The sequence below is a fragment of the Talpa europaea genome (genome assembly GCF_964194135.1).
Source record: "Talpa europaea genome assembly, chromosome: 4".
Classification (NCBI taxonomy): domain Eukaryota; kingdom Metazoa; phylum Chordata; class Mammalia; order Eulipotyphla; family Talpidae; genus Talpa; species Talpa europaea.
In genome coordinates this window covers 18157889-18171090 of record NC_140070.1, presented here as the reverse complement: position 1 = coordinate 18171090, position 13202 = coordinate 18157889, and the positions used below count along the sequence as shown (strand labels likewise).

Sequence of the window (13202 nt, the reverse complement as noted above, 5' to 3'; positions counted from 1 at the left end):
CCAGCTATGACAATGGGCCATAGTGGGAGTATTAACACCACAGAAATCAGCAAATGCTACAAGTCAGGGTTTCTCACTCCTCCCCACAAAAGCTAGCTGTTAAAAATTGCCAGCAGGCTATTTCTACCACTCTTCACTACCATCCCTTTAGTAGACATGTGACTCATAAAATTCTTTTCTGCTCTGTAAGGACTTAGCACCACAGTCTTTTTTTTTTTTTTTAATTGAAAAAACACTATCTACCCACCCTACCCACCTTCAAACTCCTGATGTTTCATTCTAAGTATAAGCAGCTCTATCCCTGGCCTTTCTCCACCTCTCACACTCCCCTCCTCTGCTCCCTTAGAAAGGAAAAGGTTTTTAATCTGATCACAGAGGAGGAGGAGGAAGTGGGCATGTGAAACACAGCCCTTTCTTCTGCTCTTTCCTGGGAAGAGCATATGCTCTGTCTCTGAGGGCACCAGGCAAATGGACTCTGCACCTGCCAGAGAAATGCAGAGGGAGGGAGAAACAGGGACATGGAGGTTTATTCTGGTTCAGCATTGCTAGGTGGGAAAGAATACTGAGACTTGGTTTTAGAAAATACATTGCTTGTGTCTACAAAGCACGTTCTCATCATCTAACAGTAGTCACAGCGACATTTTGGTCTTCATAGGCCTTAGTTCTCGGGCTCTAAGGTGGTTCAGATCTCAGGAGAAAGGAGCATTGTTAAGTATGGGGCATCCGCAGACCTCAAAATCTAACAGCATTCCAGTTGATACACTAGTAATTGATCAGTGTTGACAAGGAAATCTATTTGCAATCTTGATCTAATGATTATAACAATAACAATAGCAGCTAACAGCTAGGAATATGCAGATCTTGGGCTGAGTGCTTTACATAACTGACTAGGGATACTATATCATTCATAAGAGTGGGTACAGCATGCCCTCAGTGCCAGGGCTGCTTCAATTATAAGTATGTAATAAATCCTTTAATTTCAAACAGATCATAAACTCCTTTACACCAAAATTTCCTCTTCCTATATCAAATCTCACATTGCTGCCAATACTTATCTTTCCTAAGCAAAAATAATTTGTGTTCTCTGATGTTTAACTCCCATCCCTGTGCCCTCTGCTATTTTTCAGACACCAACAGAAGGACTCATAATCTGAAATCAAAGTACTTTTATTTTTTACAAAACTGAAAGATCTTTTAGAACCCTTTTTCATAGGCAGCGTTGCATTTTAATGAGTTTTTTACACTGAATTTATATTCATTTATTCTTTTCACAAAAAAATTGCCAAGTTTCTCTTTGTTTTTACCCTTTATGATTTTTCATCTCATCCATCCACACTCACCTTTTCTATAGCAGTTTATATGTACTTATTGCTTTCTGACATGGTGCATAGTTTATCTTAAGGTATGCTCAATTTCTTTTTCTACGACCCTCTTCATAACATAATCCTATTTTACTGTTCATGAGTCACAGTATATTTTAAGAATCAATGTTCAAAATGCTGAACATGCAAATCATTCAAATTCTTCACAGAAGGATGCAATTTTAAGAATTTTAATATTTTAAATATAGTCTCTTTATGCGTAAATGTACCTAATCTAATTCAGAGATGAAATTCATTCACTTAATATCTAAAAAAAAAATTTAGAAAATTCCCTCAGTAACCCACTCTGTTAATTATGATTTTTTAATGTAGCCCATTCATTATGCCCATTTCCTCATGCTTTCTCCTATTAAAATATAAAACACTATATCAATCTCTGCATGTACTAGTTTTTTTTTTTCCTTTTTCTCCAAGCTAAATAATCCTTAATCTTTTTAAGTACAAACCTTTCATTCATTGTTAACACTTCCTTTCTATGATTTTCAGATTCTCCATTTTGTTCTTCATAAACAAATGGAGAACTGGAAAATCTAATAGAGATTGGACTGGCAGTAAATGAAATTACGGCAGCAACAGCTCTGACTTTATTACTGCTGGCTCCTCTAGCAGTCTATCACTGTCTTAATAACAGATGATGGCTCTTAGGATGCTATTGTTCACTATGGAAAGGATTAGTGCCTGCACAGACTCACAGACAGTAGAGAATTATCTCCACACTTGCAGGAAATCCCACGAGGGTAAGGCCTGTGTCACTACTGTTTTCTGCCTAGCTGGGTAGCACATTACCCAGTTTTAATATGGGATTTGAAGTCAGAGAGCAGAATTTGAATCCCAGACCTGTTACTTACTAGTTATGTGATCCCACACAACTCACTTTACTTTCTTCAACCATAAAATGAAAGTAATAGTACCTAAATCACATAGTTGTTATGATGATCAAATAAAATGATGATTATAAAGAGACTGACGTTGTGCTTAATATAGACGAGGTATTCAAGAAATGGTAGCTGAAAAACAAGTTTTCCCCTTCTTGAATGTTTGGCATCTTTTTAACCCTGGTAAATGTCCAGTCCAGGAAAGCAGTAGTTTTTCAGGGCTTGTGAGGAGAGCAGTGCTAGCCCGCCTCAATATAACCACATAAGACACAGCACTGTAGTAAAAATGGCTATTTGCTTATCCCACAGTCATTCTTCTTTCTTCCTTCATAATGGAATCCTCCATTTTTAACTAAATATCAGGCTATCCAGGACAAGGTTTCCTATTATATTCCAGTTGTTCTGGTCAACAAAATATAAGCAGAAATATCATGGAGCAGTTGCCAGAAATGTCCCTAAGAGACAGCCAGTGCATGACCTTTGCCACCTTCCTTCTGTGCCTTCATTCTGCTTCCTGGAATCAGGATATGACAGATGGCATTCTAGAATCCACCTCAACCATGAAACATAGGAAAGCCACCCTTAGGATAGAAAAGCAGTGAGCTAGGGCCTCCCTGGTGGCGCAGTGGTTAAGCGCTGGGTGTGAGCAGCCTGCAGCCTCTGCAGTGCCGGTTAGACACCCGGCTGATGGTGAGGGTTCCACATGGCGCGCAGACCTCTCCTGCTGCGCCCGCTGCTCCCCTAAGCAGTTTATTTTGTCGGTCTACCTGTTCTGCTCTCCGCTCTGGCTCTGGTGAATTCTCTCACCCTCCCGTGCTTCTGACTGTACCCAGTGCTTGTATAAATAAAAATAAATAAATCTTTAAAGAAAAAAAAGAATTCCAGGCCTTTGGGGGAAGAAAAAAAAAAAAAAAGGAAAATCAGTGAGCTAGAAGGACTCTGGGTGCTCAAGGGGGATGCAGGCTCCTTACTAGTCCTGGGTGCTCCAGACTTAATTTATATAATTGAGGGGAAGAACCTCTGTCCTCTGGTGGGTCATAATCATTCTGTGGGGTGCAGCTCTCCAGCCCGCCTATGACTACACAGTCATTTCTTTCCACACTTTTTCCCTTTGCAAAGCAGCAGCATCTCTCTGCCCACGTAAGTCAATGCAGGTGTCGCTCTCTTTTTTTTCTTTCTTTTCCTAATAAGTCTGTCCTTTTAAAATGTAAATATATGTATGTGTGTGCATATATATATAAAATTTTTTTTAATGTCAGTGGCATTAAATCAACAGTAATTTTGCCCCCAAAGGACACTTGGCAATGTCTGGAGACATTTTAGTTGTCACAAGTATAGAGATGCTACTGACATCCAGTGGGCAAAGGTTAGGATGCTGCTAATACTCCACAATAACCAGAATCATCCCCCTAAACAAGATATTTTCTAGTCCCAAATGTCAATTTGCCAAGGTTAAAAATTCTTGGTTTAAAACACATCTCTCAGCAAGGCCAGTGATAAAATGCCCTTTGCCCATTACAATAAACGTAGTAGAGAATAAGGTACCCTGATTAATCAGTATCCTCATAGTATCACCATCTACCTCAGTGATAAACAGTTTTGAAATAACTCCTTTAGGTGTATATAACCAATTAAATGACTTGCATCTAGCCTAGACTTCAGACTGGTAGCATAGGGTGATTTTCCTTTTAAGAGTCTTAATACCAGTTATCCTATCTTTAGAAGGATGGAAATTCTAACATGCTACATTATGGATGAACTTTGACAACATGATGCTAGACAAGCTGAACACAAAAGGACAAATATTATATAAGTCCACTTATGTGAGGAACTTAGTCAAATTCAAAGGGACAGGAAGTATCAATAGGATAGTGGTCACCAGGGGCCAAGAAAGTATGGAGTGGTCATTGTTTAAAAAAATGCAGTCAGTTCTACAGGATGAATGTATCTACAATGAAAATGTATTCAATACTACTAAACTGTATACTCAGAAATGGCTATCACTTATGTACATTTTACCACAAGTTAAGATGATTTTTTTTAAAGATTTATTTATTTATTCATACAAACACTGGGTACAGTCAGAAGCACGGGAGGGTGAGAGAATACACCAGAGCCAGAGCGGAGAGCAGAACAGGCAGAGTGATGAAGTACACTGCTGAGGGGTGCAGCGGGTGGCAGGAGAGGTCTGCGAGACATGTGGGACCCTCGCCTGGCGGCCGAGGATTGAACCAGCGCTGCTGAGGCTGCACGCAGCCTCACAGCCCAGCGCTCAACCGCTGTGCCACCCGGGGAGGCCCTAAGATGATTTTTTTTAATATAAGGAGAGTTCCAGTCCAGGGGTGGTGGAATAACTCATCAGAATAGCCTTCTGACAGGTGTAGGGCACAAAAATACAGCAGAGGATAAAGGGATAATGCACAACAGGAGCACCCCCTCCTGTGCCTGCACTTCACTACTCTGTGTGGGTGGCATGAGATGGCATTAGGAAGGTGGCTAGGAATCTGCAGCACCTCTTTTCACTCTCATCAGCAGTCACTGAGAAAGCTACTGAAGATGCTCAATAATCACTCAAAAGGCATTCTTTAAAGGCAGACAATCCAACTGTCCATCAACTGATGAATGGATACACAAAATGCTGCAATGTTCAGGTGATGGAATATTATTGTCAAAAAAAAGAATAAAGTATTAATTATATGCTACAACATAAATGAACCTTTAAAACATTATGAGTGAAAGACAAACACAAAAAGTCACAATGAGCATGATTCCAAGATTATGAAATATTCAGAATAGGCAAAAATCCAGAGACAGAAGGCAGAGTAGTAGTTGCCAAAGGCTAGGGGAAGGGGAGGGAAAGGAAATGACTGCTAATGGGAACAGGGTTTCTTTAGAGAATGATAAAAATATTCTGTAATTAGTGGCAATGGTTGCACAGTCTTTTGAATACACTTACACTGAAAACCACTTAAAAATGGTAAATTTTATGGTATGTTATACTTGAATTTTGAAAACACGGTTCCTTATTTTTTATTTTTATTTATTTATTTTATATATTTTTACATCATTTTTCATTTTTGCACAATGCATGCATTTTCGTCATGGTTATAGTCCCCATACAATTCCCACCCCCCCTGTTTTCATCGTACTCTACCTTGTTCCCCCACCACCCCGCATTGTGTCTTTGGTTTATAGTTGCTTGTTGATTTTGAGTTTTTCTTTATTATAATTAGTCTTTTTCCTGTAGGTTTTCTAAATTCCTGCTATGAGTGAGACCATCCAGTATTTTTCTTTTTCTTTCTAGCTTGTTTCACCAAGCATAATCCCTTCCAGCTCCATCCATGTTGCTGCAAATGGCATGAGTTTATCTTTTTTGATTGTTGATTAATACTCCATTGTATACATGTACTACATCTTCTTGATCCAGTCATCTATTTTGGGGCATTTGGGTTGTTTCCATAGCTTAGCTATTATAAATAGTGCTGCTATAAACATAGGGGTGCAGGTGCCCTTTTGAATTAATGTTTCTGTGTCCTTTGGGTAAAATATCTAGGAGTGGGATTGCTGGATCATATGGAAGCTCCATCTTTAGCAGATTGAGGAACCTCCACACAGCTTTCCACAGTGGTTGGACCAGTTTGCACTCCCACCAGCAGTGCAGGAGAGTTCCTTTTTCTCCACATCCTCGCCAATATTTGTTATAGCTAGTTTTTTTTAATATGTGCCATTCTCACAGATGAGATGGTATCTCATAGTTTTGATTTGCATTTCCCTGATGACAAGTGATGTTGAACATTTTTTTCATATGCCTGTTGGCCATTTGTATTTCCTCTTTGGAGAAGTTTCTTTTTAGCTCTTCTGCCCATTTTTTTACTGGATTATTTACTGTGTTTTTGTTGTGTCTCATCAGCTCTTTGTAGATTTTTGTGATCAGCCCTTTATCATTAGTGTTGTGTGCAAAAATTTTCTCCCAATCAGTGGAGTTTCTCTTTGTTTTGGTTACTGTCTCTTTTGCTGTACAGAAGCTCTTTCATTTGATGTAGTCCCAGCTGTTTATATTTGCCTTCACTATCACTGCTTTGGGTGATGTGTCTTTAAAGATGTTTTTGAGGTGTATGTTATGTAGGAAAACACTGTTCTTTAGTTCAGTATTTCCACTGACCCTTGAGATCTTAGTGCGCCACAGAGGACCTACTTCCTAGGACACCCGGTGAGCTACCTTTCAATGCTGCCCTATTTATGACATCAAGAGGAAGTGATTTTACAGAGAGATTTAAGTGTTCACACTGTTTCTATTACCTCTGATACTGGAGGGAAAGGGGAAAAATCTAAAACCAGAACTTCTAGGGTAATCTATGGCCATTCCGGTTAGGCAATCCACACTGCTCCTACTGTGACGAAACCAGGTTACCCAATCATCAGCAGGCAGGAAAGACCATGATTTTGATTTTGAAAAGGCAATTCTTGCTGAGTTACTTCTTTACCTGCTATTTAAGATATTTATAACATTTAAAATAGTCCTAGGGCCTCCCTGGTGGTGCAGGCAGTTGAGCACAACGCTCTAAAGCTGTCTGCAGCCTCTGCAGGGCAGGTTCAATCTCAACCAGCTGGAGATACCCACATGGCATGGCAGACCTCTCCTGACTCACCCGCTGCTCCCCTCAGCAGTGTATTTCGTCACTCTGCCTGTTCTGTTCTCCGCTCTGTCTCTGGCGAATCCTCTCACCCTCCCGCACATCTGGCCTGTACCCCGGTTCTTGTATAAAAATAAATAAATCTTTAAATATAAAAAATAGTCCTAAAACTTTGGCTAATATAACTTGGGCTAATATACCTTGAAGACGACAAACCATTAATGATTCTTATCAAGATGCATTCATCTTAGAGGAACTGCGCTCAGATATAAATGACAGATGATCCTTGAGTACAGTTGATCATTCAAAATAATTAGTTTTGACCAAAAAAATTCTTTGGCACCATTCTGTTATGTCATCATGTGTGCAGTGCTGGAATCTTTAATTTGGTATACAAAATAGAACACTGATCCATAAGTCTGGAAGAATGAATAATGGAATAACTCAGGTATCTCCCATTATTTACCCTAGATTATTATCTTAAGGTACCTTGGAAATACCAAACGATACCCATGTCTAACTTTATTATGGAAAGACTACTTAGCAGGGGAAAAATACTGAGAAATTCAATGCATCCACAATTTATTAACATGTAATATCATCTTCTCATAAACCATTTCTGAGGAGAATTGTAATTCTATAGAAGGTGGGCATCATTACCTTGGTACCATCACGCAACACACATCTGGGAACAATAGGTATAAAAGCACTAGGTAGAGGGGCCTCCCAGGTGGCACAGTGGGTTGAGCACAGTGCTGTGATGCTGTCCACAGCCTCTGCAGCACCGTGTTGATTCCTCTGCAGTGCCGGCCAGGGGGATTCCCACATGGCACAGCAGACCTCTCCTGTCGTGCCCGCTGCTCCCCTCAGCATGTACTTCAGTCCTTCTGCCTGTTCTGCCCTCTGCTCTATCCCTGGTGAATTCTCTTACCCCCACACTCTGGTCTACACCCCAGTGCTTGAATAAATAAATAAATCTTTAAAAAAAAATTTTAAAAAAAAGCACCAGGTAGAGAAATATTGGAGTACTGGTTAAAATTGCATCTCCAGAAGGCATGTACACACATGTGTGTGCTAAGAACACAAAGGGAAATAAAAGACAACAAGGGTGTCCTGTGATTATAAGCACTTTCACTTTCTATGGAATCAAGGAGTCAATGTCATAGCAAGAATGATCTCTAAGAGGACATAACTTATAAACTGCATATAATAAATCCGTACTATTGGCTTTTGGATTTTTTAATCAGCTGAACTGTCACAAAAACAAAGTTGCAGACAGACATATCATAAATCTGTAATAAATATCATGTAACTTATTTAAGATTACACATGGAAAGAGAAAGAGAAAATCTCCAGAGATTATATTCCATAAAAATTAAATTACGTTTAAGCAAAGTGATGCAAATGAATCCATCATTATACATCTGCACGACCCAGATTAAAATATAACAAAGTTTAAAAGAACACAGTGTCATCTATCACATCTCTTAGATGGTGTATTAATCAGATTAGAAAATTAAGAAGCATAAATCATTTTAATATTGACCTTAGTTCAGAGGCAAATGTTGTAAGTCTAAACTCAAACAGTTCAAAGACCTAATTTCAGCTAATATTTTACTTCTCCATGAGGGACTTAAGAAAATTACTAACCAGAAGCAAAGCTGAAACCAGAGTTTCCTTTTTTCCCCCACGTACTACTACTACTGGGACCCTAAAACAGAAGGGTCACTGGAGAAACAGAAGCCTACAAATTTCACAAACCAATATAATCATAACTCGTGAATGATAAGGAGGATTGAACACCCCTACAAAAGACTCCTGGGGCATTTTTCAAATGTGTTTTCTCAAAACAATTATTCAAGAAACCCCTTATTCCCTAACTTAGGCCCCTGAATTTTCTAAGAAAAATTAAACCAAAACAATGTTCTTGTATTAATTATAAACTATTACCACTGTCATTAATAAAACACATTATCTCCTGGCAAAGATTTTCTAAGACAGGCACCTGAGCAGCTAAGCAGATATTCTTAACAACTGAATATTGTTCAATCCATTAAAACTTAATTACATGAAAAACTCAATACTTTAAAATAAAAGCTAATTCTGCTAAAGGTGTAGCTGGATAAATTTAGTTGTCTTGTATAGTAAAATTTATGAACTTTCTTCCCTGACAATCACATGTTTTTAAACAAGGCAGAGTATGGTAATTAACAACTACTGTCAAGCTATAATTGAAGACCAAATACCTTAGTTGCTTCAAGAACTCAACGTCAGAGTTACTGTTAATAAGCTTGATGAATTCTTCATAAGAGGGAGCATAGGTGTAGGCTCTCTTGTGATGCTCATTCATCTGTTCTCTGCGCTCCAGCTGAGCAAGCAGCATCTGGTTAATGTAGTCTGGGTTACTAAGTAACTCCACTATTGGCTTTAAAACTGTGGGAAGGAGAAGAAAGCACCACTGAGAAAGATATTCTCATTTCAAGAAACTTTAATATAATTGAAACTGCATTTGGGAAATACGTTGAAAGTACCCAAATGGGTACTTCCGGTACCATATTTAGAAATGTGTGTGTACATATGTGTGCACATGCACATACACACAGCTGTGCATCCCTCTGAATATGCTGCCAATGATGGCTAGCTACGTTCAAGTGGCTTCAATAAGTGAGTAAAAACAACAGTGAAAATCAATGTTACCTCAATTTTAAAAGACGAGTTAAATATAAGGAAATAATGAAAGAACATAACGGAGAACCCAAATTGCTAACAAGCTATCAAAATGAAGTACACTACTTTTTTCTTTTATAATGCTCAAAATGTTTTTTCTGCCGAAAGATTGAAGTCACATTATCCCAACTGATGAAAGTAGACCTCAGGGAGGAAGTTATTAAAAGGTCAATTATATGATTACAAATCCATCCTACCAACTTTTGATTTAAAAGTTCCCCTTTTCTCTGTGGTTGGCTGCATCAGTAAACAGAGGCAGCTGGCTAATTCTGATACAGTGAATGAGACATTGAGCAAGGCATATAAACTTCAATGTTACTTGCTTGAGATTCTGAGACCACAAAGGTTTCTCCAGGGGTCATATTTACCTCCATTCTTCCTATCCTTGTTAAGCAATTTCACGGATATACTTTTTTCTAGTAATCACATTATGTGGTTGTAGGGTAAAGAAGATGTCAGGCTTTTCTGCCCTCCTGCCATCAGGATAGATGATGGATCCTTGTCCTGAATGCATGCCTGATGGCGGGCACCTGGAATAGGGTGTGGGCAGAGGTAGATGGGATTCAGCTGAGCTAAGACTGTGCTTTTAAGGGCAGCGTCACGGGGACGCCAGCAGCAGCAGCAGTAGCAGTAGAAGCCGAAGCCGAAAGAGAAGCCGAGAAGCAGCAGAACGAACTCCAGAGAGCCCAGATAGAGTAAAGACTTGCTGGGGGCTGGGAGGCCTGCCAGCCTCCCAGCCCCCCAGCCAGCACCCCTGCCTGCCATATGCCTGGTGAACCCCAAATAAAAAACCTGCAAAACTACTGAGGACTCTGACTCCTCCTTTACCCGGTCTGCATGGGATCAGAAAACCTGCACTGTGTCCAGTCCTGCCTTTACAATTGGCGTAGTCGGCAGGATCCATGCAGAAGGGTATTGGAGCCCTCCGAAGACCTGGAGGGACTAAGGAGAACAGACTGTTTGCCTGTGATGACGCTGGAGGTGCCATGGCGGCACAGAAGGTGGACAACATCCAGGAGCTACAGGACGAGACCTGGCGTGAAGGAGACGCCTGAGAGAACCAGACAACGACATCCGAAAGGACCGGCCAACGACCCCTGAGGCAGCAGAATCATCGGGGAGGAGAGAACCACGATTCATCGCTCGCTGCTGCTGACGCAGGGAGAGGCCAATGGACTTGAACTGATGGACTGATGGACTTGGACTGACAATCCCACCAGAAGGCAGAGGACCTAACAGGTTGATATGTTTTGGGACCCTGGGGGTGGAACAGTTTTGGTTGTAAACCCCAGGAGATGGGAATCTGGGGGTTGCCAGTGGGCCTAGATGGCCAAGGGCAGCCTGTTATGCCCAGCAGCCAGGTGGAGGAGAAAAGCCAACTGAGAAGGCAAAAGCTGGTACTGATGCTAAGTTGAGAAGCCCTGAGTGGCTGTTAAGCAGCCTGGGTATGCTGAAGAACTGCGAGTCTCGTAAAATCACCTGTGGGTGATGCCCTGCTCATTCTTGAGTGAGGGTGAGGAGCTGAGGAACCTGTCCTTGGGGGATGGGTGGGGAACATGGCTTGGGGTGGAGCCCAAGCCACATGTAGAGTTTTGATCCCCAACCCATGTGCTTGTGCAGTGGGTTGGCTTGAGTGCAGGGGTCTGCGAGTCGCATGGATGGCTATGAAGGCCGAGTGTTGGAGTGACTGCAGACAGAAACCCTGAGGGTTGGCGATTACCCTCAACAGAGTAAAATTGCCAATCCCAGAGCTAGTGCATCCTGGGGGTGGATGCTGTGTGTGCCTTGTAGCCGAGACTACAGCCAGAGAAGGCCAGGAAGCCTGACGGCTCCTGGTGTGATATAGTAGATGCCGTGAGTGATTCCCCTCCCTCGTATGAGCAGTGCCTTCGGCAGCAGATTTGGTGGCTCATCTGCTGGTACCAATAATTGTCTTTTGCACTAGGTTGGTGCCCTGCCTGGACTTATTTGTGTTCTGTTGTATTTTGTTATATTGTATTTTGTTATATTTGATGTATTTGCTTTTGTGGGCCATGGCTGCATTGTTTGTTTGCTTAGAAAATTGTATATATATGTATAGACTGTATGGCAGAAAACCCTGAGGGGGTGGACTGTAGGGTAAAGAAAATGTCAGGCTTTTCTGCCCTCCCGCCATCAGGATAGATGATGGATCCTTGTCCTGAATGCATGCCTGATGGCAGGCACCTGGAATAGGGTGTGGGCAGAGGTAGATGGGATTCAGCTGAACTAAGACTGTGCTTTTAAGGGCGGCGTCACGGGGACGCCAGCAGCAGCAGCAGCAGCAGTAGCAGTAGAAGCCGAAGCCGAAAGAGAAGCCGAGAAGCAGCAGAATGAACTCCAGAGAGCCCAGATAGAGTAAAGACTTGCTGGCACCCCTGCCTGCCATATGCCTGGTGAACCCCAAATAAAAAACCTGCAAAACTACTGAGGACTCTGACTCCTCCTTTACCCGGTCTGCATGGGATCAGAAAACCTGCACTGTGTCCAGTCCTGTCTTTACAGTGGTATAGTTCCTTTTTTCATTTATTCCAAGTTCTTCCAATGAATACAGAGGCAAAGGTATTTTAAGTTAGTGCACCCTGGAGTTTGAGTATAGATATTACTTCATTAATTAATATGTTATTGGCATGGATAACTCAAAAGCTACCCCAAGTGGCTGCTTCTCTGTGGAGGATGTTATCCTGTGTCACAATAATAAGAGAATGGACTACACACTCAGCAATAACTTACACACAAAAAAATCTGTCTATCATGTGTAAATAGCTTCTTTGACAGCATCTAAACTTGAAACTTTGAAAATACCTTTATTCCCATGTGGTCACAAGTATACAGGTCTGCATAAGTGTCATACAAAGGGCTTTCACGTTAGTGTGTAGCATATCAGTTTACCAATTACAACATTAATAATATCAATTATTTATACAAGTCTACCTTTTCTTGTGAGAATTTCTGCAAGCATTATACGTAAGCTGAGAGACTGGACATCCTTTGAGGGGAGGAGACAAAACACCAGAACCCGAGAACACATTTGTAGGAATCGTACTTCATCACCTGGCTTCTGCAAACATGTATGCAACACAAAAGGTCTGGGCTGTTCTTCATGTCTAAAAATCAAGAGAGGGGGAAAAAAGAAGGAAAGAAATTTTTGGAAACAATTCAATCTTGTAGCACTGGATAAAAAATATTTCAAATGGGCAGTACATTGGTTTAATAACTGTGTCTATTCAGTATAGTAGTCAATAATTCTCAACCATAGAACGATCTAGAAAAAAATCATATGCAAAACCTTTCAGAATTTTAAACCAAATCTTGGTAACTGCTTTAAAAGGAATTATCAATAGTTATACATAACTCCCAAATCTTACAATAATTCATAACAGTGTAAATATATTTCTAACTGGACTATTTTAATTCTCCTAGACTATGTCTTAAATGTGATGTACAGTTTCATTTTCTTTTTTAAATTATTTTAAAGATTTATTTTTATTTATTTATGCATACAAGAACTGGGGTCCAGGCCAGAGGTGCGGGGGGTGGGGGGTGAGAGAATTCACCATACAGAG

General features: G+C 40.7%; 1 protein-coding gene across 5 annotated transcripts in view; it reads right to left on the bottom strand.

Moving 5' to 3' along the window:
- Positions 1-13202, bottom strand: part of SNX25 (sorting nexin 25) — a gene marked incomplete at both ends in the record, with an annotated part of 93734 nt that overhangs the window by 48552 nt on the left and 31980 nt on the right. For 4 of the 5 annotated variants that reach the window (XM_084231029.1, XM_084231026.1, XM_084231027.1 and 1 more), the window contains 2 exons: positions 9138-9324; positions 12571-12743. In XM_084231029.1, the coding sequence (XP_084087155.1) occupies positions 9138-9324; positions 12571-12743 (360 nt within the window). Of the gene's footprint in view, positions 1-9069; positions 9325-12570; positions 12744-13202 lie in introns of all 5 variants that reach the window. The other variant, XM_084231030.1, reaches the window with a different exon arrangement.